Raw genomic sequence first — 26,284 nt, 5'->3', positions numbered from 1 at the left:
TTATACACACTACCGGTCAAAAGTTTTGAAACACTTGACTGAAATGTTTCTCATGATCTTAAAAATCTTTTGATCTGAAGGTGTATGCTTAAATGTTTGAAATTAGTTTTGTAGACAAAAATATAATTGTGCAACCATATTAATTTATTTCAGTATAAAACTCAAATTTAAAAACTTTTTTGAAATTGATGACTTGGACCAAATAATAAAGATAAGTGCCCAACATAGATGGGAACTCCTTCAGTACTGTTTAAAAAGCATCTCAGGGTGATACCTCAAGAAGTTGGTTGAGAAAATGTCAAGAGTACATGTCTGCAAATTCTAGGCAAAGTACTAAAAATTTTGTTTAGTCACAACATAATTCCCATAGTTCCATTTATGTTATTCCATAGTTTTGATGACTTTACTATTATTCTAAAATGTGAAAATTATAAAAACTTTTGAATGGTAGTGTATATATATATATATATATATATATACGTATATAGGCTTGAATAGGCTTCATTCAAGCGGTCAAACCAAAATAACACTGCAGACTTTTGAGCACCCTTCAGAGTCATAGCTCAGAGTCGGCCACTCGGCGTCTGTTGGCGGTGGTGTGTGTACATTCGTAGAAAACAGTTGTTTAGAATTTTAGAATGTGCCGTGTTGTCCGCTAGACATGTCCGGTGTGCAACCCCCTTTAATTCTGCGGCCACACTAGGCCTTCAGTATGCAGTGTTACTCCACTTATGCAAACCATGCGGCTTTTAAGTTTGTGCTCTTATATAATTCATTGAAAAGCTCAATCTGTGACATTTACTGTAGATCCTTTATTGGTCAAATGTCTGTTGGCTATGTCAGATTTCACCAAATTTTAATTGTGGTACGCAGTGGAAAACAAAACTTGAGCATGAGCTTGCGTTTCCTGTCTAATGCATTCGCATGCGTATGAATGGAAGTGAATAGACTGTCAAGTTTTGTTTGACTGCGGTTTAAGTCTGAGGGGTCTGCACTCTCTTGGACACTCATAAATCTCGTTAGGCCAAGTCTGGGGCGAAACATCATGATGGACAGATGACGTTAGAGAATCCCGGCAGTGTGACCTTTCCCTTTTTCTTGAGGTCATCCTCAGAAGCTGTGCTCATGCGCTGGACAATCAGTTTCTCATAAAGCAGAGGGTGGTATGCTCCAAAGGTGCAGGCCGCATCGTAGTATTTCTCATGGTAATGGCACAAATCTGTTTGTCTCATAGAGGGGATGTACTCGTACACATGGACCTGCTCGCATAGGCTCATCATCAGGACTATACCTGTCAAACACACACAGACACACACAATTCAAGTCGATATATTAATCACTAATAATTAATTGATCAGCCTCACACCCTGTCACACACTGGTTGCAAAAGGTCAAAAGTAAATCAAATTTAATAACTCCAGTTTTAATCAGTGAAGCCGTCTACGCTGAAACTATCCGTTGTGGTGTGTCATAATGCATCTTCAGTTGATGGGTGACCTGTTGCAATTTTTGAAATAAGAGGATTTTATTTACCCAAATATCATGTATATGATTTTTTGCCATGTAAAATAAAGTTGGATACACAGTTATTCATCCATTTTACTATTGCTGAAGAAACTTACAGCTAATTGGTCCATGTTAGTTAACATTCTGAGATGAAGTGTAGACAGCCTCATGTGTTGATCCATCGGTCGCAAAGATCATGTGGTTACATTTGATTGGACATTATGAAGGACTGTACTCAATCAGCTCTGTGTAGTGTGCTGAAAAGTTGGCTACCTTGGCGAAGTGTTGTTTTTTTATTTATTTTTTGTTATTCTGCCATCTGCCCGCAGGCTGTCAACATACACTGCCTGACAGCACCCTGTCGAGATCAGAGATTTGTCACACTGCATACATGCACACACACACACAGGGGACACACACTTCAAATAGTAAGCAGGGCTGTAGTCACACGCCAGTATGAAGACCAACCAGGATCTTGGGACAACACTCAGCCAATGAGACATCAGGTCTAATGAGAGGAGCCATAAGAGATTCCCCCTTGGGATGGCCAATCACCTTACACAGTTTGCTTGTTCTGTAACCACTTCTACAGGTTGTCAAGGCAATGAAGTGATCCAAGTGTCTTGACTTAACACCAACCAAGCAGCTATCATTTGAGAATCAGCGGCGAGTGCCCATCATGCTGTTCGCCATAGGAGATGCCACAGGGACTTTTGAGTGGGGTGGACTGGATTTAATTGCCATCCAAAGACAAACTATTAAAGCTGTGTAATGTAGCAAAGGAAAAGTTGCAAAAAATGTGAATACTCAAGAAAGTAAAAAAAGCTACTTACAGTAACAGTAACAACGTTTTTGTATTAGTTACATTACTTTACACCACTGTGTAGAGATAAACACATGGCACATGCATGCATAGTTTTGAATGTAAACAGATACAATTTCCGCACGTCTCTCCTTGACCAGACAACAGTGCATGAATGTCAACCATGTATGCTTTTCACATGGGATACCTAACATCAAACATCCAACAGAATAAAGAATGAGTCCATCAAAGCATTCCAGTTAATAGTAATTAACACAAAATCATCCTAAAACAGCATATAGAATGCACTTTGGTGTTGTAATTAAAGGGAAGTTTCAGCTGGGCAAAATTTCACACACAAAATTATAGGGATAGTTCACTCAAAAATGATAACTCTCATCATTTAAAAGGACACAAAGGCAGCTTGAGAGTAATCCTAACGATGCGAGTGGTATACAGTGTTGGGTGTAATGCATTACTTACTGTAATTAAATTACTTTTTCATTGAAAAAGTAAAGTAAGGGATCACTCTTATTTTTTCAGTAATTTAATTACAGTTACTTCTGATGTAATTGTGTTAAATACTGTATAAACTCTAGAACAATTCTATATAAAACAATAGTGAATTTAAAATCTAAATGTAACGTCTAATGTTCAAATAACTCTTTTCTAATTTAACGCCGCCCCCTTAAATTCTTTGGCCAGTTCATGAATAATTTATTTGATTGTATATTATTTACTTGAAAGAATTAAAAGAACAGTTTCATGTCTATCCTTGTATTTTTCATCTGGTCGAGGTTGATAAGGGTTTTAGAAAGTAATAAGTAATGCAATTACTTTTCAGACAGAGTAATTAGTACAGTAATCTAATTACAATGTAGAAGATGTAATTAGTAGTTAGTGATTAATTACTTTACTGGTGGTATATCCCTTATCTTCTGAAGAGATTTGATCGCTTTGGGTAAGAAACAGACCAAAATTTTAATCCTTATTCATTTTAAATCTTGACGGCGGGGACGACTGGAACAAGGTGCAGTCTTGATGATTTGATGCAGCATGCAATTGCCAGGTACTCAATCCAGGGATCATTATGCAGTGCATCAATAAAACAACTTTTTGGAGAGGTACTTAAAAAAAAAAAAAAAAAAAAAAAAAAAAAAAACGTAACCCCCCCACTTTATCATTTTAACGTGTATACATTTTTAAAATAGCCCAACTGGCCATGAAATCTGTGAACCAGGCAAACTATATCTGATTTCTGTACATTGTTCTGCCAGAGAATATTTAGGCCGAGATTGAGCACTTGTATTAAAATGAATGAGAAGAATTGGAACGTGTATGTATAAATGGAAGTCCCGCCTTACAGGTAAAAGAGACAAACACCTTTTAGATACAGGCATGGCATGTCAGTCAATTGCCGAACATGCATACACGTTAACTGGACCAGCCTGAAAACTTTCATTATTTAGCATGATCAAAGCTAAGGAAGCACAATGTATACAGTAATATCAGAGTCAGATTTTACTGCTGATTTTAAATGTTCTTTGATCATGATCTTGACCAACCATTTTGGAGATTTCGGTCTTTCCCCATTCAAGTAGATAAGAGCTATGCCGCGTGTTTCCATAGAAAATAGCTGCTCGGGAGCATTCCCGAGATGGCAGCCGAGTGGAAGGACTTGCCCTGAAAGGGACTTTGGTTCCATGCATGCATCAAGTGTGAGGAAGTGTATAAATGAGCTTTTCTCATGAATGCACCAAGGAGACTGTGGATGTCAAGTTTTATAGTGAACTGGGATTACAATTTTGGTCTGTTTCTGGCCCAAAGCGATTGTTTCACTTAAAAAGGCATGTATTACACCCCTCGAGTCGTACTTTTGTGCTGCCTTTATGTCCTTTTTGGAGCTTAAAAGTTTTGGACCCCACTGACTTACACTGAATGGACAAAAACACCTCATACACCTTCAAAATATCTTTGTGTTCCGCAGAAGTCATCCCATTCTGAGACAGCATAAGGGTGAGTAAATGACGAGCGAATTATAATTTTTGGGTGAACTATCCCTTTAAGTATAAAAAAAATATTAATGGCTGTGGTTCTGTTGTGCCTCTGAGAGAATAAGAGTACTAATGTTTGTGATTTTGTGCAGTTTTACAGGTGTTTCCTCATCCTGTTTCATTGCAAACACAGCTCTCTAGAGAATGGACACTCTTCCATGCCTTCAAGAACTACTGTCATCCAGCTCAACCGTAGGGTTTATAGCAACACTGCGGCTGGGAACGCACCCCCTTCCAGTGGTCTCAACCAACATGAGTGCAGCACCCCCGTATCGGACTGAACCAATCCACCCAAAATCACATCCTTATTTTCCAACTCCAAATTATTTGAGCAATTTCCCAAGCGATGACAAAAGTAACCCATGTAGTGTTGTTGAGTGCCTAACCATCAAAAGCAGAAACGCTGAACTGTTGCATCGATCCCCAGTGTGATCTCTACAGTCACTTTCATTCTGTTAGTCCTGTGATGGCAAAGTGTAGTCTGACTCGTGACACAAAACATTGCTCATTTTCAGTCAGTATTTGTATTTGTGTGAGCCTACAATGGTTCCTGGACTGGTGCAACCTTGTCAGTATAAATGTTACAAAATGCAAGCCTTTGCAAAGTGCAAACAGCCAATGGTGACTTGTGAATATGGGTATGTTTGGGTCGTGTGCAGGTGCATTACGTGTGAACATGCATGCCCCTATGTTTTCTTTGTGTTCCCAAACCATTTAAACATGGACTCTGTCATTTTTATTTTTTTATTTATTTTATGTTGCGCAGGCCGATGTGGCAGTTATCTTGGACTTATACTGACACCTAGCGGCGTGGATGTAGCGATCACATGATCACACGATTTACAACTTTTAAAAGAATCACACTCAAATCCCTTTAAAAGCTCCTCAAAACAATTGCCGTTTCTACATTGGAACATTTGTTGTTTGTTGTTGTAGTACCCTGAAAGTAGGAGCGATATTGGATTTTGCCTTTAAGAGCAGCACTGATGTTTGGTGGGTTTAGGAATGTTGACCATCTGAGAGCCATCAACTTGTATTCACAGCACTGATGTGCACAGGCCTTGATTATATGTGAATCAAACATGCAAATAAAGCAATTACCCAAAAACTCACTGCTATGAGTCCATAATATTTGTTATTTTCCTTGTGTGTCTGTGGGTGTTGCAACACACCGTATTTCAGCACCAAACAATGTCTTATTCACTAACCATCCCCAATCCAGTTTATCTAGGCACTACATGCGCTGATATAGTGCTGAGTATTTAAATTAACTGGTTGTCATTCCTTTGACCACAAACATGTCTCCTTTCTTTATAAATCAGGCTTACTATAGGTTGAGCTTAATTCACAAAACTCAGTCCCAACCTCGATAACCTAGCACTCAGAACCAACCCACGAGATTGGGAAATGCACCATGCAAATTACATCCAGCACTATATATGTGGGTGTGTTTGTGGCGTAACCTGATTTGCATAATTCTGCCAGTGAATCGGGTGCCTAAACAATGCATACAGCAAGTGCAAACAAACTATGTTATGAGTGGGCACAATTTATGTGTAGTGAATTTCCCTCTGTGTTTTTTAAGCTAAAGCTTCATTCGCTCATTAAGATTCAGAAATGAACTTGCAAGGGAGACAACAAGGAAGAGTGAGAGAGAGAGAGTGTGTGTGTGTGTGTGCATGTGCATTTGCGTGTATTGCATGCACATTAATGCGTGTGCTCTATGCTCCCATGGGCACTGTGTCTGCGAGTTAGCCGAGGCCTGCAGCAAGGTAAGTGCCCTCTTGTTACAGCTTCTATGGAGAACTTTCTTAATTATACCATTAATTTTCAAATAAAAAAGCACATTTTATGTTATCTTCACTTAAAAAAAAAAAAATTTCAGTAAATTGAAAGAGTCAAAACATCAAAGTTTGTCATGCATTGGGGGTATCTGGTGACATCTGATGGAATAAAATAATAATAATAATAAAATAAATAAATAAATAAATAAATAAAAAAACAATTACATGAAATGACAAGTATGTCCAGTAGATGGCTCCAGTGCGCTATGCATCGTCCAATCTCTTTATGCCAATGGCATTACAAACTTAATTCTTAGATATTATCACAAGTTACGCAATGGGTATATATTTAGACATAAAAAAACAATTATTTGTCAAATTGTAGCACTTTTTCTAAACCACTTGTTTTGAAGTGTCAGGTTTTGCAATGATGCTCCAATATGCTGTCAAACCTGACCATGCTGCCACAGTCAAATCTGATTGTGTATCAAAGAAAAGACAGTAATTGTTTTGTTACCTGTCATTTATTAAAAACATCAAAATTCTAGCATAAACTTTATCACACAGGGGTCAGATTCAGACTTCGACCTGTGTGGTATGTTTGGTACATATAGACAGGTTTGTCTACACTTGTGAGGGCCAAATGTCCTCATCTGTAAACAAAAACAAATGGATCAGATGATGTTGATCTTTAAATCTAGTAATGTGCACGTTTGTGCGATGGTTAGGGGTAGAGTTCGGAAATAGAAAATATCATTAGCCTGATATGAAATCAATGGAAGTCAATGAGAGAATCTAGTCAAACAACTTTATATGCGTGTACGTGTGTGTCCGTGTGTGTGTGTGTGTGTGCGCTCGTGTGTTTTCTGCATTGTGGATGTTTTATAGTCTCACCCCTTCATTTACGTGTGGTTGTGTTCTGCATTGTGTCTGATTTATTGATTTTTATTTGGCAAATAAGAAATAAAAAAAAGCTCTATATTTTAGTATTTCCCATTCATTTCCTATGGTGGGTCAATTTTGACCCGAAAAACCACAAGTGTGACTTTTTTATGACCACATAGACTTATCTAATCAAGTCCAGATTTTTTTGTGTGTTCAGATAGCAAGTGGAGGAAAAGTCACAAAGTCTTGTACCATTCAGATAAAGGATACAAAATCAAAACAGGTCAACCCGAACACCACATGAGAGTTAAAAACAACTATAATTAAATGAATATCAATTCAACAGATTTTGTCAAAATTATGTACATATACAGTTAAGAAGGTCAAAACCACACCCCATCAGCGATTTTGGGAACAGGCCAATGAAGACATTTGATGTGTTTAAAACTAGCTACTTATCAGCTAGGTTAATTTTATGTTAAATAATAATTTATCTAAAATATCTAAGTTATAATTACAAAAACAATGGGATTAGTACCTCTAATGCTTAAAAAAAACAAAAAAAACAAAAACAAATGGGACACCAGAGAGCACAGCATTCATGGAAAGTGCCAGAAATACTGAAGAAAGCAGAGAATCGTCTAATCTTGCTGAAGATCTTGTAATGTACAACATGAATATGTGAGTAAACCACATAGCATGGCAAATCTTTAAAAAATTACTGTCACAACATGCAGCACAGCAATTGTGCTGAGTGTGAGCTTGATAAAGTGGATACACTGTGTGTGTGTACTGTAAACTGATATGTGCGTGTGTGTGAGAAAAAGGGACTCACCTATAAATCCGGAGGAAGGAGGGTTGGGCTGAATGTTCTCCTGCATGTTACTTTGAACTATATCCCAGAGTCTCCAGATAAAGGAAGGATGCAGGATATAAAAGGGCTGCTCAGGGAACTTCTTTCTGTGAGCAATGTATGGAGTAAACAAGTCAAAATCAGGATGCTGGTACCACTGTGGACGAGAAAACAAGAAAACGTCATATTCAAAAGAACGTTCTGACACTTGAGCCCCCTTTACACTTGGCATTAAACTGTGTTTTTGGTGATCGGATGGATGACAGTCGGATAGCACTAGACCACTTTAAAAGCCAGGGGTAAATGCACACAAGACACATTGTGATCGGATTGTGCAAATTGCCATTTCCCATTTTGGGCAGATGAGTGCTATCATACTGAAGAAGACTACTTGGAATGCAAAGTCCCATCCACTCTTTTTCCTCATCCTCTATCCGTATGTCTCTCAAATTTGCAGCTCTAGAAATTGCTGTTCTAGATTGTATCAGAAAACAAACTGACAAACATGAAGTTACCATTTTAGACTAGAAAGACAAAAGAAACTAGATGGCTGCCTGAACGGCTCTCATTTTTGCAAAATGATAACACTGCAAATACACTATACTGTATTTTTGAGCTAATGACACAAAACTGGGCTGAATGTCATTAGATTAAAGGAATGTTCTGTGTTCAATACAAGTTCAGCTCAATCGACAGCATATGTGGCATAATATTGATTCCCACAAAAATTTATTTTGACTCATCCCTCCTTTTCTAAAAAAAAAAAAAAAGCACAAATCTGTGTTCCAGTGAGACACTTGAATTGGCCCCATTCACTTCCATTGTAAGTGTCTCACTGGAACACAGATTTATGCTTTTTTTTTTTAGAAAAGGAGGGATGAGTCAAAATAAATTTTTGTGGGAATCAATATTATGCCATAAATGCTGTCGACTGAGCTTAACTTGTATTAAACCTGGAATATTCCTTTAAGATTCTCATTAAAACACTGTGAATTACTTACCTTCTCCAGGTCAACATTATAAGGAGCAGGATCCCAGGCTACCAAGGTAATATTCTTATAGAGTGAACTGCTGTTGAATTTGTGGTGGGGGTTTGCTAGAATCTGTTAGAAAAGTAAAAGGACATGCCCATTTATCCCCAGCAGGCAGATAGAAAGAGAATGACTGTTTCAGGGTATATTACTGCAAATTACCCTCACCTGAGAGTTAATGATACGAATGGTTGTCTTGCTGCCCACATCTCTTTCATAGCCCTCGGAGGGTGCACCATTGAAACGTAGCACTGCATCATGGGAATCTAGAATACCAATTTTTGGCAAAAACAGATGTCAATTAAAAGCACTATTAAAATCATATTCATGGACAGTGTGTGGTGACGAAACTTCTAATGATGTTTATTTTTTTATTTTTTTTAAAATTAAATGCCAAAGACAGGCTAATATCACAGGGTACCTACAAGGAGTCAAGGTTTGACTGGTTAGCATGACCCAGTCTGCCCCTGCTGGTAAATGCTGTAATGACAAAATCTGGACCCAAACAGCCTCTTTCTCCAGATGAAATAAAAACTTTTGCAAGCAACATATAAATTGCACATATTTCATTCTTTAACTATATATATACACTGGCAGCCAAAAGTTTGGAATAATGTACAGATTTTGCTGTTTCAGAAGGAAATTGGTACTTTTAATTTTAAAGAATAACAAGGATCTGCAAACTGTCATTGCTGCACGTGGAGGACTTTTTGATAAGAACTCTTTGAAGTAGTTTATGAAGTTCTGAAAAAAAAATTCTAATTGTAATTGTAATTTTTCACATTATTAATGTCCTGACTATACATTGTGATCAGTTGAATGCCACTTTGGTGAATAAAAGTACCAATTCCTTTCCATAAGAGCAAAAGCTGTACATTATTTACTAGTGCCCATTTTAGAGGGGCAAAAGTGTCAAATTGACTTGAGTAGTGTACTGACTACTAGTGGAGGGCTTGGGACTGTGCACATTCTTGTGGTACCATCAGTCAATCAGCCTTGTCATGAAGTAATTTTCCTACGCTTTTTTCGACATTTACACCTTAGGTGACTGGCTCAATAAAAACTGAACCTACAAGCAAATATGGCATATTTAAAATTGTGTACTTCTGAGGGGTCCTACACCAGCCAAGCCACTGCCACTAAGATGAATGGGAATGCTATTGGATAGCTTTCACCAGGTATTATGGACTTCCTTGGGTATTGCTCCTAGTGATGTAAGACAAAAATGTTACAGTTTTGGTCACATTTGATGGGCAGTTATATTACACCTGAATAATCAAAGCATCTGTCTACTGTTCATTGTGATGAACTTGTTCCATCAAACACTTTTACATTCAAGAGATTCAGTAAACACAAGGGGGCAGCAAAAGACAATTCACATTGCAGTGCATGCCACATCTGAGGGCTTCCCTGGCATCAAACAACAATAAACAGTGAACTTTTTATATAGACTCACTTCCTAAACTTTCTCTTTAGTTGTCACATGAGTATAGCTGAGCCCTGCTCTCATGCGCTCAAAGTTAAAGTGGAGATTTAGAGTAAAAAGGGCTTACATATTGATCTATTTCTCACCCACACCTATCATAACGCTTCAGAAGATATGGATTAAACCACTTGAGTTTTATGGATTACTTTTATGTTTCCTTTATGTGATTTTTGAAACTACAACATTTCTGGTCACCTTTCACTTGCATTGTATGGACCTACAGAGCTGAAATATTCTTCTAAAAATCTTCATTTGTGTTCTGCAGAAGAAAGAAAGTCATACACATCTGGGATGGCATGAGAGTGAGTAAATGATGAGAGAATTTAAATGTGTTGGGTGAACTATCCCTTCAACAAGCATAAGAGCAAGTAAAGACACTGAGGGGTTTCAATTGGCAGCACTCTCATTCTGTCTAGCCGAGGTCTGACATTGAGGCAGGGCAATGCTATTTAACGGCTTCTAGAGAACAGGGAACATTGCTCCCATACTTATCTGTCATGTCATTGGCTGTCAGCTGCGGTTTTCATGTTCCAACATATTCAACAATTAGGCCTTGTGCGTCAATGTCTATTCAAAAGCAGACCAAATCAAGGACTAACGAGTAGAGAGAAAAAGGAAGTATGGATGAGAGGAAGTGAAAGAAAGTAAAAACAAGTGAGAACAAGAGTGGAAAATTTGAACTATTGGCCACTGAAAAGAACAAAGTCTGCATTTTGTCCATTTGCATTTTAGGGCTACCGTTTATGCATATCTCCTCTGGCCAACTCACCAATTTCTTGTCCCAGTAATGAGTTAATGATTGCCCCTGCTGATGTTACCACAGCACATGTCCTGTACGCCTGCTGAAGGGGCTGAGCCGGAATCAGCCGTTGAAAGCCTAGACGAGCAAAGGGCTGCTCAGAGCTATCTAGAGTCCGGAGCTGGGCTTGCTGTTTTATCTGACACAATAAATCCTGCCTATTCCTACCTGCCTTTCGCTGGCCTTTGTAGAGAACTTTGTGCTTGTTGTTGTGAACATAGTCTTTCATGGCTCGCTGAAGTCGTTGACTTAGCATTTTGAAGGACCCTTGTCCCTTCCACAGACCACGAACCACCGACCGATACTCATCTCTGTAGTCGCTTTTCCGAGGATTCATAATGTGCTTCCTAAAATCTGGCTGACCTTTCCCAAAATTCCTGAAATGAAGCAGCTTATCTCCACTAAGAGGAAGTCGAAACACTCGCCTACTCTGGAAAGGACCCCTCCTATCTGCATGCAAACCCAAGCGGATGTTACGGGATGCCATACTGTTTCGGGAATTATGCTGAATAGAGTCTGAGCGTTGAGATTCAGTGAGGAAACTCAGCCTGTTCGGATGGGAGTCAGAAAAGTAGGTGAAGACAGCAAGGAAGAGCAGCATCCAGACCAGCAGGGCCAGCAGCAGCAGTTGATCTGACTGCTTCATGACATGAGGCCTGAACTATCAGTACCCCATTCCAGACTCATCCTGGAGGGAGACAGAAAGAGATAAGATTAAAATGATAAATCATTTCATTACTTATTCACCCTCAGGTTGTTCCAAAACTCTATGACCTTTTTACCTTTGAATTATATTCGCCACACTTTTCCAAAGACTGAAAGTGAATGTGGGCCGCATATTTCAAGCTCTCAAATTAGTGTAATAGCAGCTTTTTTTTGTATTTTTATTTTTTATATCACAACATAGCAGTGTGCGAGTAATAGAGCAAATATTTGTTTTGTTTTTAAAGTCACAATCAGCCATTGTAGTCGAGATTTGTGTAAAAGTGAATGTTTTTGCATCGCCTCTAGTATTAATTTCACCAGAAAACTGCAGCGAAACGTAGAACGCGGCATGTAAAATCAGTTTGCAAAAAATTAGTTATAGGAAAGCCCTATAATCTTATAATCAACAAACTAAAATCAGTAGTTTTACATATTTCCATCGTTTTTAATTCGAAAACATCATTCACAATGCTTCATGGGATTGTAGTTCGTACCCTCGTGAAAGACGGTAAGTACACTTGTACCTTTGTCTTTTTTTCCAATTTTCAAATAAGTTAGTGATGTTGTGATTCACCTTGGAGCTGATTGGTTTGGTTCATGGCTCACAACTCTATTATGGAGGATGTCATGAAACATCTATAGAAGAAATTAATGGGGAAAATACTTCCAGAACCCAGACAGCTATAAAAGTGGGCATATAGTCTATAATCATAGATCAACTGGGAACTTGCAAATCAGCAACATTCGTTCGTTCGTTCGTTCAGACAACTCTATAAGGCTATTGGGAAAACATTTTTAGGGAAATGTTGTTGGGCTAACCTGTGTTTTTGTGTAGATGCAAAGTAATTCAAATTTCATATTATCTGTGATTAGGGCTGAAACAATTAGTCGACGTACAAGAAAAAATTATTGACAAAAATTTTAGTTGTCGAATAGTCATTTGATGTCATTTAACGTAACATGAGATAAAATTAAACTCCAATAATGACGCTTGAGAGCAGCACTGCAGTTCACACCTGACTGAGGAGAGGAAGAATTACACAGATCACAGTCCAGATGAACTCTAAACTTTCCAAACAGCTTCAGCTGATGTAGATCACAAAGTATGAGGAATTATAATAAATACAAAATAAGAAAATACAGAAGCACTCTCATTGTGAAATAAACAGAGTCGGAGCTCTTTAAAGGAAACACCCCGGCGTTACATCTTTAATGAAGTTATATTTAATGCGTTATAGTTTTATTAAAGTTCAAATAATACAGAAGCAGATCATGTAAATAACTACAAACTCTGAAACTGGCATTTCTCTGTGTGGTCAGCGTCTCTTCAATGAGTCACGTGAAGTGTCCTGATCTAAGGGGGAGAGACTGAAACTGCACCCGGCTGATGCACACTCTGTCACGGGACACTCATCCCTCGAGCGCACACGCTTAATGCAGCTAGATTATAACGTGATGACCCGAGACTTACAGTGCATCCGGAAAGTATTCACAGCGCTTCACTTTCTCCACATTTTGTTATGTTACAGCCTTATTCCAAAATGGATTAAATTCATTATTTTCCTTAAAATTCTACAAACAATACCCCATAATGACAACGTGACAGAAGTTTGTTTGAAATCTTTGCAAATTGATAAAAAAAAAAAAAAAAAACGAAAAACAAAAAACACATGTACATAAGTATTCACAGCCTTTGCTCAATACTTTGTTGAAGCACCTTTGGCACCAATTACAGCCTCAAGTCTTTTTGAGTATGATGCTACAAGCTTGGCACACCTATTTTTGGGCAGTTTCTCCCATTCTTCTTTGCAGGACCTCTCAAGTTCCATCAGGTTGGATGGGGAGCATCGGTGCACAGCCATTTTCAGATCTCTCCAGAGATGTTCAATCGGGTTCAAGTCTGGGCTCTGGCTGGGCCACTCAAGGACATTCACAGAGTTGTCCCGGAGCCACTCCTTTGTTATCTTGACTGTGTGCTCAGGGTCGTTGTCCTGTTGGAAGATGAACCTTCTCCCCAGTCTGAGGTCCAGAGCGCTCTGGAGCAGGTTTTCATCAAGGATGTCTCTGTACATTGCTGCATTCATCTTTCCCTCGATCCTGACTAGTCTCCCAGTTCCTGCCGCTGAAAAACATCCCCACAGCATGATGCTGCCACCACCATGCTTCACTGTAGGGATGGTATTGGCCAGGTGATGAACGGTGCCTGGTTTCCTCCAGACATGACGCTTGCCATTCAGGCCAAAGAGTTCAATCTTTGTTTCTCATGGCCTGAGAGTCCTTTTGGCAATCTCCTGGCGGGCTGTCATGTGCCTTTTACTGAGGAGTGGCTTCCGTCTGGCCACTCTACCATACAGGCCTGATTGGTGGAGTGCTGCAGAGATGGTTGTTCTTCTGGAAGGTTCTCCTCTCTCCACAGAGAAATGCTGGAGCTCTGTCAGAGTGACCATCGGGTTCTTGGTCACCTCCCTGACTAAGGCCCTTCTCCCCCGATCGCTCAGTTTGGCCAGGCGGCCAGCTGTAGGAAGAGTCCTGGTGGTTCCAAACTTCTTCCATTTACGGATGATGTAGGCCACTGTGCTCATTGGGACCTTCAATGCTGCAGAAATTGTTCTGTACCCTTCCACAAATCTGTGCCTCAATACAATCCTGTCTCGGAGGTCTACGGACAATTCCTTGGACTTCGTGGCTTGGTTTGTGCTCTGACATGCACAGTTAACTGTGGGACCTTATATAGACAGGTGTGTGCCTTTCCAAATCATGTCCAATCAACTGAATTTACCACAGGTGGACTCCAATCAAGTTGTAGAAACATCTCAAGGATGATCAGTGGAAACAGGATGCACCTGAGCTCAATTTTGAGTGTCATGGCAAAGGCTGTGAATACTTATGTACATGTGATTTTTTTCGTTTTTTATTTTTAATAAATTTGCAAAGATTTCAAACAAACTTCTTTCACGTTGTCATTATGGGGTATTGTTTGTAGAATTTTGAGGAAAATAATGAATTTAATCCATTTTGGAATAAGGCTGTAACATAACAAAATGTGGAAAAAGTGAAGCGCTGTGAAAACTTTCCGGATGCACTTATATGTGTCACTGTGCATTTCTTATCGTGAAGAAAATTGGCAATACACAGCTTTATTAATAAGAGAGAATAGATCTTGAATATAAGTATATTTTATCTTTACTGCACTCGCAGAAGTATAACCAAGTGAAAAAAATACATTTATATACAAAATACACTTATATTTAAGATACATTCTCTTAAAGCAAGTCTAAATATCTCATATGGTGCTTCTCAAGTAAATGTATCTTGTTTTAAGTATTTTTTTTAAATTATTGTTTTAAATGGAAAACAAGACAAAAACACTTGATAACAAGAGGAGTTTTTTGCAGTGAATTTCTTTACTGAATTAAACTTAATACAAAGTATTTTTTTTCCCTTTAATTCAGTGAATGTCATTTAGATGTATTTTTAAAAGATGATTTTGTCCTTTTTATTGTTAGTAAGCACATTTAATTCAACCTTTTATGTCGGGGCACAAGCTGAATAATCGGTTAAGAGCTCATGATTAATCGTTTCAATAATCGTCGAATAATCAAATAATCGTTAGTTACAGCCCTAACTGTGACTTAAAAACCCCCATATGCTGAATATAATGGAGTATAATGGAACCGTAGGGCCTCATTAGGGCTGCATCCACTGTCATAAGGGGAGTTAAATGTATTCATATAGAATAGTTAGAAAGCTTATTTTCAATAGTGAAGAATAAATTAATGTATAGATAGAGAGGGGAGAGACAGTTACAGAGTGATAGAAAAAAGAAAGGCAGGGATAGCTGTAGTAGTGTAGTTTGGGGACTGAGGGGAAGTGCTCAGTCTCAGGTCAAAGTTAAATGTTTACATATCTTTGCATTGTGACAGGCAACAATAGGAAACAGTAGAAGCCATGCGCACAATCAGCCAGTACCTCTAAATACAAAGACACACAAACTTCAAAGTGAACTTTAATTCTTTCATTTTTTTATACTGAGATGCTGAGATTAACCAGCAGATGGTTAAACAGATTGTTTTGTGTGAACATAGTGGCCATACAGATCCAGCACATATTCCACTTACAGGAGAGACAAGGCATTAAAAAACAAGGCAGAGGCTTTTTGCACTAAGTGAGAAAAGCAATAGAAGCTATTTACACTTAATGTAAATAGCAACAAAAAGCATCTTCTCTGCAGTGTTATATGCTATTTGCATCCTGGTGCAATTAATGGCAGATACTGGACCCCACCCATTTTACTAAGACCTTACCCTTTCATCACTACTTTCCCTGATCTAGTAAAAAAAAAAAAAAAACTAGCATGTCTCTTTCATTTCATGACAAAAGCATGACGCCTGAAATCCAGTATACCATTAATACAGGTCTGAAGACAGCATAAATATTACCAAATTGAACTTTCACGGACATTTAAAGATATTTTATCCACGATTCATCCACGAATGCAGGCGAGTCTGATGTGTGACCGGCAAGTACACACGCCCACTGGCACAACACCGTAAACATCTCTCATTCAAAAGTTACAAATGTTTTTGTGTTGTTTTCTGGTCTGATTTAGTCACAGTATTAAAAAACATCTGATGATCCTGTCTGTATGAATCTAGGAGCTTCTTTTAACTCCTGAACAAGGTTTATGTCGCATCTCACAGCGCAGCACAATGAAGGTATATGGAATATTGGTCACAAACATGGTGGCGTGGTCATACAGTGATCCCATACTGTCGCCGTTCCCAATACTCTAGGATCGGCGACAGTATGTCGACTCACTGAAATGCGACATTTCCCTCCAGACATTTTTGCATCGGTTTCAATATGTTTACCTTCCCACATGGCTCAACCGGCAGCTCTTTGCATCAGTAGCATGAGAGACTTGGGTTCGTATCCACGTTGAAACCAGGAAATAACTTCGTTCGCTAGTGACGAGCAAGATTCGAAGGTTGCACTTTTCCACCTAACATTTAATTTTGACTCCACTAATGGTTAGATTTAGGTTCGGGTTTGGGTTGGGGGGTACAGTTCATAAATATGCATTACTCTTTACTGTATTACATCCTGTACAGCTGAAAGGAACTCGCTTCACAACTCTCTTTTGGTGACCTCTTCTGGACATAAATGGAGCTCACTCATGCCTATATGCCCTACAATACTTACCGCTTTGGCCGCTGGGGGCAGTGTTTTAAATTTCGGTAAGCATATTCCGATATTTGCTAAATAATTTCGACCTACTCTTTCTGATTTCACTGTGAGATTAGGCTGATCATATTGACTGGTCACATTGTGTGTTTCATGCTGTAGAGTCAAAAGAACCAGCTCATTAGAGTCATTCTTTCGGGAATCAGACTAAACAGGTCGTGCTATATGTTCAGTTGAAGGGCAGCGCTGCCTCTGAACTGCGCTGAAAGAAACACTAGTATGCATATTTTTCAATCGTATTCTTTTTTTATCACTTTGAAATAACTGTGGACATAACTGGGGAAATCCAAACATAGTAACATCTGTTATGTGCCATTTTTAGGCAATAATATCAAACAATCAATGTATTGGTTGGGCTTAAGTATAATAAATAAATAAATAAAAATAAAAAAACGGTAAGGGAGTTTTTATTGACAGAGAGAATGAGAGACAGTGTTTATATGTATATACACTATATTGCCAAAAGTATTCGCTCACCCATCCAAATAATTGAATTCAGGTGTTCCAATCACTTCCATGGCCACAGGTGTATAAAATGAAGCACCTAGGCATGCAGACTGCTTCTACAAACATTTGTGAAAGAATGGGCCGCTCTAAGGAGCTCAGTGAATTCCAGCGTGGTACTGTGATAGGATGCCACCTGTGCAACAAGTCCAGTCATGAAATTTCCTCGCTACTAAATATTCCACAGTCAACTGTCAGTGGTATTATAACAAAGTGGAAGCGATTGGGAATGACAGCAACTCAGCCACGAAGTGGTAGGCCACGTAAAATGACAGAGCGGGGTCAGCGGATGCTGAACCGCATAGTGCGCAGAGGTCGCCAACTTTCTGCAGAGTCAATCGCTACAGACCTCCAAAGTTCATGTGGCCTTCAGATTAGCTCAAGAACAGTGCGTAGAGAGCTTCATGGAATGGGTTTCCATGGCCGAGCAGCTGCATCCAAGCCATACATCACCAAGTGCAATGCAAAGCGTCGGATGCAGTGGTGTAAAGCACGCCGCCACTGGACTCCAGAGCAGTGGAGACGCATTCTCTGGAGTGACGAATCACGCTTCTCCATCTGGCAATCTGATGGACGAGTCTGGGTTTGGTGGTTGCCAGGAGAACGGTACTTGTCTGACTGCATTGTGCCAACTGTGAAGTTTGGTGGAGGGGGGATTATGGGGTGGGGTTGTTTTTCAGGAGCTGGGCTTGGCCCCTTAGTTCCAGTGAAAGGAACTCTGAATGCTTCAGCATACCAAGAGATTTTGGACAATTCCATGCTCCCAACTTTGTGGGAACAGTTTGGGGATGGCCCCTTCCTGTTCCAAGATGACTGCGCACCAGTGCACAAAGCAAGGTCCATAAAGACATGGATAAGCGAGTTTGGTGTGGAAGAACTTGATTGGCCTGCACAGAGTCCTGACCTCAACCCGATAGAGCACCTTTGGGATGAATTAGAGCGAAGACTGCGAGCCAGGCCTTCTCGTCCAACATCAGTGTCTGACCTCACAAATGCGCTTCTGGAAGAATGGTCAAAAATTCCCATAAACACACTCCTAAACCTTGTGGAAAGCCTTCCCAGAAGAGTTGAAGCTGTTATAGCTGCAAAGGGTGGGCCGACGTCATATTAAACCCTATGGATTAAGAATGGGATGCCACTTAAATTCATATGCGTCTAAAGGCAGATGAGCGAATACTTTTGGCAATATAGTGTATGTTAGACATTTTTTGCTGAAAATATTCTTCTGTAAATGCAGAGTATTTAATCTTTATAGATTTAGACACCCAAGAGCATTTTAAAAGCTGCCTACACACATGCTACAAAAAGACAGTTTCATGCTTAGTAAGGCTTATAAGTGTGGGAGTCAGGTGCACAATTCCAGCTTTGTGCTGGATAAAAAAAATCACAAGGAGAGCCAGTACAACGGCAGAATCACTAATGTATATTGTTACTCATGTCTTATTTTTTAGCAGTTGCTCTTTTGCATCTAAAGCTGCTCTACCAATTTTTGAAAAACAAGCTGATACCCGAGAAGAACTGTTCTCATGTAAATCTCCAGTCATACCAGGGGTGTATTCCAGAAAGCAAGGTTAACTTACAGTGACATAAACCCTGAACTCCTGATTGATTTACCCAAGCATTGCTTACTCGTGGTTATTAGATCCAGAATACCAGTTCTGGGTTAATTCACTCAACTATGAGTTTGAAACTCAAGAGTTTGTGCACATTCACAAAGGCATTCTCAGCAGAGCGCCTTATCTATAAGTCACCATGGAAACAGACGCTAAGAAGAAATACATGCCATTTTTCAGTGACCTAGAACATGGAAGTTCCCTATCTGTCACTCACTCGACGTTGTGTCGATGTAGTGACACTAGGGGTCACCCTTGGGAGCCCCAAACACCTCTGATCTTTGAGAAAAGGCCAATGGGCATTGGCGAGTGGAATTTGCATGCCACTCCCCTGGACATACGGGTATAAAAGGAGCTGGCTCACAATCACTCATTCAGATTTTCTCTTCGGAGCTGAGCGGTTGTGTTTCAGCAAACTGAATTCCTCCACTGATCCACTCACCTCTGCAAAGCTGTTGGATTTATGGCCCATTACAGCAGCTTCTCCCCCTCTTGCACCGGTGGAGTGCAGAGAATGCCCCTGGTCGTTTCAGCAGACTAAAAGGGTATATACTTCCTCTGAAAGAGTATATTTTCCTTCTAAAAGAGTGGCACTCACGGAGAGCGTCTTTTTAAAGATGCATTTCCGTCTGTGTATAATTCCTGGTTGCGGTCGTTACCTCTCTGCTTCCGATGGCCACGATAGCTGTCTTACATGCTTGGGCGCTGCCCACGTGGGGACAGCGTTCGTGGACGGGTCATATCCTCACTGCGATAACATGACCATGGCAACGTTTTGGTCGTGGCTTTCTTTCGTCATATGGAAAGCCACCCCAGTGGCTCCCCACCTCGGTCCTTCTACCTACGGGTATGAGGCCATGTCAGTTAGCACTGGGGGCAATTTGGGGACCCCAATGTAAGCCGCTCCGCTGGGTAACCCCCGCGGACCTCCCATTCCCCAGTACGCTCGTTCGCCCCGGTCGAGTTCGAGACCGCTGGCTCATCTCAGGGCAAGTTCGCAGTCTCATTCGGTATACTGCCCACTCTGGTATGCCCTGACCGAGGCTCCCCTCAGCACAGACACGATGGCACACAGCTGGCCCCGGGGGTTACACAAATATGCATTCCCTCCAGTGAGCCTACTTGCACAGACTCTGTGCAAGGTCAGGGAGGACGAGGAGCAGGTCGTCCTAGTAGCACCCTATTGGCCCAGCCAGCCTTGGTTCTTGGACCTCACTCTCCTCGCGACAGCCCCCTGGCGAAGTCCCCTGAGGAAGGACCTTCTTTCTCAGGGACAGGGCACCATATGGTACCCGCGACCAGACCTCTGGAATCTCCACATTTGGCCCTTGGACAGGACGTGGAAGACCTGAGTGGCCTACCACCCGCGGTGGTAGACATGATCACTCAGGCTGGGGCTCCCTCTACGAGGCGCCTGTTTGCCTAAGTGGTGTTCTTCCCAACGCGAAGACCCCCAGAGATGCGCAGTCAGGTCGGTGCTTTCCTTCCTGCAGGAGAGGCTGGAGGGGCGGCTGTCTCCCTCCACCTTGAAGGTGTACGTGGCCGCTATAGTGGCACACCATGACGCAGTTGACGGTAAGTCTCTCGGGAAGCACAACCTGATCATCAGGTTCCTTAGAGGCACAAGGAGGCTGAACCCTCCCAGACCGCGCCACATTCCCTCGTGGGATCTATCTGTGGTCCTGCGGGGCCTGTGAGCCCCTGGAGCCAGTTGAGCTAAAGGCACTCTCCTTGAAGACTGCCCTCCTGACTACGCTCATGTCCATCAAGAGGGTAGGGGACCTGCAGGTGTTCTCTGTCAGCGACACGTGCCTGGAGTTTGGTCTGGGATACACTCACGTGTTCCTGAGACCCCGACCGTGCTATGTGCCCAAGGTTCCCACGACCCTGTTTCGGGATCAGGTGGTGAACTTGAAAGTGCTGCCCCAAGAGGAGGCAGACCCAGCCTTGTCATTGCTGGAGGGGAAGATGTGTGCTTTTACCCCCCAGCCATGTTCACGAGACCCGTATCTTCCTTGGGCAGAGTCCTCTCTGCCCCTGTCACCGTGTTTGTAGAGCTCCGTCCCCTCTGGATAGGACCTACCATGGGGACTTCTCCACATGCATCACTGCCGACAAAGCTCGGTAAGACCATGTGGCGTATTTCCACACATTTCCTCCCCTTCGGGCAAGGTGTGGTCTCCGTGGTGTCTTCCCCTTGGGAGTGACACCCACCAACATGGACACTTAATGGCCCCCAGCTGAACAAGATTTCCATTCTTTTTTGGGGAGAAAAAAAGAGAAGAGGCCATGGCTGGGGCAGCCTTTCCCCATTTTTTGGGCAGTCGACCTGTCCCCTAGGTGCAGGGTACCGTACGACACTCATAGGAGCATTGGGGGAGGTTACATGACGGCCAGGTGCGCTGGCTACGAGGCACGCAATGGCCTGCCCGCCTCGCACCGCCAGTCCACGTAACACAGTTCAGCTAGTTGTGCCGTTTTGTATAGGGACCCCTAGTGTCACTACATCGACACAACGTCGAGTGAGTGACAGATAGGAAATGTCTTGGTTACTTTCGTAACCTCCGTTCCCTAATGGAGGGAACGAGACATTGTGTCCCTTCTGCCACAACACTGAACTACCCGCTGAAATGGCCGGGACCTTGTCTCGGCTCCTCAGCACAAAACCTGAATGAGTGGTTGTGAGCCAGCTCTTTTTATACCCGTATGTCCAGGGGCGTGGCATGCAAATTCCACTCGCCAATTCCTATTGGCCTTTTCTCAAAGATCAGAGGTGTTTGGGGCTCCGAAGGGTGACCCCTAGTGTCACTACATCGACACAACGTCTCGTTCCCTCCATCAGGGAATGGAGGTTACGAACATAACCAAGATGTTTTAATGACTGCAAACGATCATTATTTCCTCTTCACTCGTAATAGTGAAAAGAACTGCATCAGTTCAGGACAGTTTGCTTGATGTAAATTTTATTGAATCAGTTTGTGAGTTTTTGTATTTCATAAAACTATAACATTTTACCATACTTGTAAAAGCTTAATTCAACATTTATTTTAGAACTCTCTCGCCTACATTCATGTTTAATAGGTCCACCGTTATGTTATTTGTTTGCACTGAACTTCATAATAGGTATTAACCTTCACATTCTAGAAATATTATCATAAAAGGCTAGGAGTTTACTATATTGATTTATTTTAAGGTTAATTTTATTGGTATTGACCATGTACTGTGCATGCTAATTTTATTTTACTGTATGTCATGTGTATGTACTTCTTTTATTTTTTATACTATTTGATGTACCCAGTTTAACATTGGGGTTTCTGAAAACTTACTTTGAATTGGCAACATATCATCTTTTATTTCCCACAGTTGCTGATGGTGTCAATGTATTAAAGGAATAGTTTACCCAAAAATGAAAATTCTCTCATTATTCACTTACCCTGATGCCATCCCAGATGTGTATGTCTGTCTTCCTTCAGCAGAACACAATTTAAGATTTTTTGAAAAATGCTGAAGCTCCATTTTTGGAACCGAAAGCAGAGGACATCCGCTTACTTTCAGTAAACTTACCTGGGTAAGTGTCTAAATCCGCTTTCTGGAATACCCCCAGGTGATTTAAACTGCAAACTTTTTGTTTCTGTATTTTGTAGCTGAGACCCTTAACCTTTATGTGACTACAATCACAAATTAGAGGATATAAATAAGTTCACCTGCTGTGCTGTCTCTTAGTCCTTCATACTTGGCCTGTGCCCAGTACCACTGAGAGAAACAAACGCCTACACCAACAAAGGCGATCCACAGCAGAGGAGAATTTTAAATCAGTAAAGCTTTTAAACACAATTAAGAAAACCTGCCATGAAATAAAGAAGAAAAGACCTCATGAATCTTCTTCAGAATGTCTGCTATCAACATGCAAGCAGTGACACGGATGAGAAGGACGTAGCCTACATCTAAAACTGAATAATACAGGCAGCCTACTCCACTAAAATAACTCAGAACTGTGCACTAAACGTCATGTTTAAGCTTAGATTCAAACCAAGTATAACCAGCAGAAACGGTGCGCAAATTTTCCACACTTTCTTTTCAATCGTGTACATGTGCTTTATTATCATGTTATATTATCAGTTACTGGCAGCAACACACTGACGTTATGAATGATGTATGCAGTCATGAAATCACACAGCCTCCCTTCGAAATCTGAAATCTTTTTTTTTTTAAATCAACAGATGAGTTTTCAGCTAATGCAGCCCCTGGCCATATCTGTCTTCTTTTTTACAGCTGAAGACAGAAGTTTACATACACTTAGGTTGAAGTCATTAAAACTCATTTTTTTAACCACTCCACAGATTTAATATTAGCAAACTATAGTTTTGGCAAGCCGTTTAGGACATCTGCTTTGTGCATGACACAAGTAATTTTGCCAACAATTGTTTACAGACAGATTGTTTCACTTTGAATTGACTATATCACAATTCCAGTGGATCAGAAGTTTACATACACTAAGTTAACTGTGCCTTTAAGCAACTTTCCAGAATGTCAAGCCTTTAGGCAATTAGCAAATTAGCTTCTGATAGGAGGTGTACTGAATTGGAGGCATACCTGGGGATGTATTTGAAGGCCTATCTTCAAACTCAGTGCCTCTTTGCTTGACATCATGGGAAAATCAAAAGAAATCAGCCAATACCTCAGAAAAAAATTGTGGACCTCCACAAGTCTGGTTCATCCTTGGGAACAATTTCCAAATGGCTGAAGGTACCACGTTAATTTGTACAAACAATAGTACGCAAGTATAAACACCATGGGACCATGCAGCCATACCGCTCAGGAAGGAGACGCATTCTGTCTCCTAGAGATGAATGTAGTTTGGTGCAAAAAGTGCAAATCAATCCCAGAACAACAGCAAAGGACCTTGTGAAGATGCTGGAGGAAACAGGTAGACAAGTATCTATATCCACAGCAAAATGAGTTCTATATCGACATAACATGAAATGCTGCTCAGCCAGACTACAGTTTGCAAGTGCACATGGGGACAAAGATCTTACTTTTTGGAGAAATGTCCTCTGGTCTGATGAAACAAAAAATTAACTGTTTGGCCATAATGACCATTGTTATGTTTGGAGGATAAAGGGTGAGGCTTGCAAGCCGAAGAACACCATCCCAACCGTGAAGCATGGCGGTGGCAGCATCATGTTGTGGGGAGTAAAGAGCAGTCCTCCCTTTGATTGGTGAATGTCCCTAAAGCGTCGCTTCCATGCATCTCCTTATTTTGCACTCTACAATAACGGCGAACCTCGTTAGATTCAGTTAGTGCTTGTCATTGGCAGGATCATACACAGGGCCTCTGCTGTCTTCACTGATCCTGGAAACTTTCATCTTGACCAACAGAGCAATTTGTGAAAACGAAATATTAAAAATGCACACTGTAATGGGGTAAAGTTGGGAAAGGAGGAGGAACCGGAGGAAGCATCAAAGTAATATTTAATTAAACAAAAAGACACAAACATAAACACATACAGGGCAGCTGCCTGTAGCTCTCTCTCTCTCCCGAACCTTTATCCCTCTCATTGGCTTGATTAGCCTGATTAGGGGCATGCCTTTCTCCTTGCCACACACACTAAATAAACGAAGCAGTGATTGTGTAAAATACAGGCCTATAGATTGTTCTACACAAAATTATTGCAAAACAATATGTAGGCTAATTGTGTAATGAATTATGTTAAATGTGTATAACATTTCCAGCATGGTAAATTACAAATGTTTATAAAGTTACGTTAAGTGCAGTTTTGGGAAACGCATGTACCAAACTAAAAATCAGGAAAATCAAAGACAAGGAAGATTGATACTTCGTACATTTTAGGCTAAATAATATACTATATAATAAACAAATAGCCTATAATTTACTTACAGGACCTCTGCTGGTGTGAACTTCGCTACAGAGTGATAAAGAGCTCAAGTTCAAACACTGGCTATTATCATCCGTTCCCCTTTTTTTAAAGAGTCTTTTTTCATTTGCAGACTGTTAATTCTAATCAGGATAGTTTTATGTGTTATGTTTTAAGTTCGTCGTAAGGGACTGTCTGAAAAGTCGTTGAAATGTGGTCAAACTGAAAGTGCAAATAATATGCATTATTTATATGAATTAACATTATTTGGTGGTTTTTCTCAATAAATGCTAGTTGTATGCAATTAATTTGATTAATTAGTCGGCATTCAAAAAAAATAAAATAAATCGACTGACAGCCCCATATATATATATATATATATATATATATATATATATATATATATATATATATGCCCAATATATATATATATATATATATATATATATATATATATATATATTGTACCTGTTTTAATTTTAAAGAACAGAATCTGATGAATTGAAAGTAAAAATGCGCAGTCCCTTTAAAAGTACGAAGATTCCAGACCCATTTTTCCTCTCTCCCGATTTAATCCCATACAAACACTGTCATCTCAATACATAGATATTAATTCAAACAGACTACAAGCGCAAGGCATCAGCATAACTGAATTGAAACTAAAATTATATGTCATAGTAATAACAGTAACGCTGTGAACACTACATGCAATTCCACAAGATCAATACATTTTAAGTGTATATAGTTCTAGATTACTGGGTAAAATGAAAACTGTAAAGTGTGACCTACATTTCTTATATTGCGCAGAATAAAAAGAGCAGAAAGTTCTGCATGCATTATAGCAGACACAGGAAAACGGTGCACTTACTGATCTGTGAAGATATTCCGCGTTTCGAGAACGCGCTCCGTTCCGTTCAGCACGAGTTTATATTTAACTGCTGTACAAATTTCCACGTGTAAACGTTTACTACACTACAACTTAGATCCAATTAACAGTTTCCTCGCCAAAAACCTGGATCCGAACTTTTCTCTCCCTTTCTCTCTGTCATTACTTTCATTTGAGCAATTTGTCTGCGCAACCAGAACGTAACTGTTGAATTCAGGCTCTACTTGTGCTCGCAAAACTAGAGAGAAAGACAGCG

General features: G+C 40.4%; 2 protein-coding genes across 7 annotated transcripts in view; one reads left to right on the top strand and one right to left on the bottom strand.

Annotated features, from left to right (window-relative positions):
• Positions 1-5,474, top strand: part of tmtops2a (teleost multiple tissue opsin 2a) — a 25,317-nt gene extending 19,843 nt beyond the window's left edge. The window contains exons 4-5 of one of the 5 annotated variants that reach the window (XR_007898691.1): positions 1,836-4,324; positions 4,455-4,573. Coding sequence is in view for 4 of the 5 variants with exons in the window: in XM_051712549.1 (XP_051568509.1) it covers positions 4,455-4,643 (189 nt within the window). In the remaining variant the exon portion in view is untranslated. Of the gene's footprint in view, positions 1-1,835 lie in introns of all 5 variants that reach the window. The other 4 variants (XM_051712551.1, XM_051712549.1, XM_051712550.1 and 1 more) reach the window with 4 other exon arrangements.
• st6gal2b (ST6 beta-galactosamide alpha-2,6-sialyltranferase 2b) lies at positions 451-26,284 on the bottom strand. 2 transcript variants are annotated; one of them, XM_051712543.1, is made up of 6 exons: positions 26,011-26,284; positions 11,171-11,888; positions 9,084-9,181; positions 8,886-8,987; positions 7,867-8,041; positions 451-1,291 (listed from the first exon to the last, which is right to left on the bottom strand). In XM_051712543.1, exons 2-6 carry the CDS (start codon positions 11,844-11,846, stop codon positions 1,044-1,046), a joined length of 1,299 nt encoding a protein of 432 aa, XP_051568503.1. In that variant the 5' UTR covers positions 11,847-11,888; positions 26,011-26,284; the 3' UTR covers positions 451-1,043. The 2 variants fall into 2 exon arrangements, with proteins under 2 accessions (XP_051568503.1, XP_051568504.1); XM_051712544.1 differs by having other exon boundaries at positions 11,369-11,888.

This window comes from Myxocyprinus asiaticus, chromosome 12 (assembly GCF_019703515.2).
Source record: "Myxocyprinus asiaticus isolate MX2 ecotype Aquarium Trade chromosome 12, UBuf_Myxa_2, whole genome shotgun sequence".
Lineage (NCBI taxonomy): Eukaryota > Metazoa > Chordata > Actinopteri > Cypriniformes > Catostomidae > Myxocyprinus > Myxocyprinus asiaticus.
Note: the sequence above shows the minus strand (reverse complement) of the source record. Positions and strands in the feature narration are given on the sequence as shown.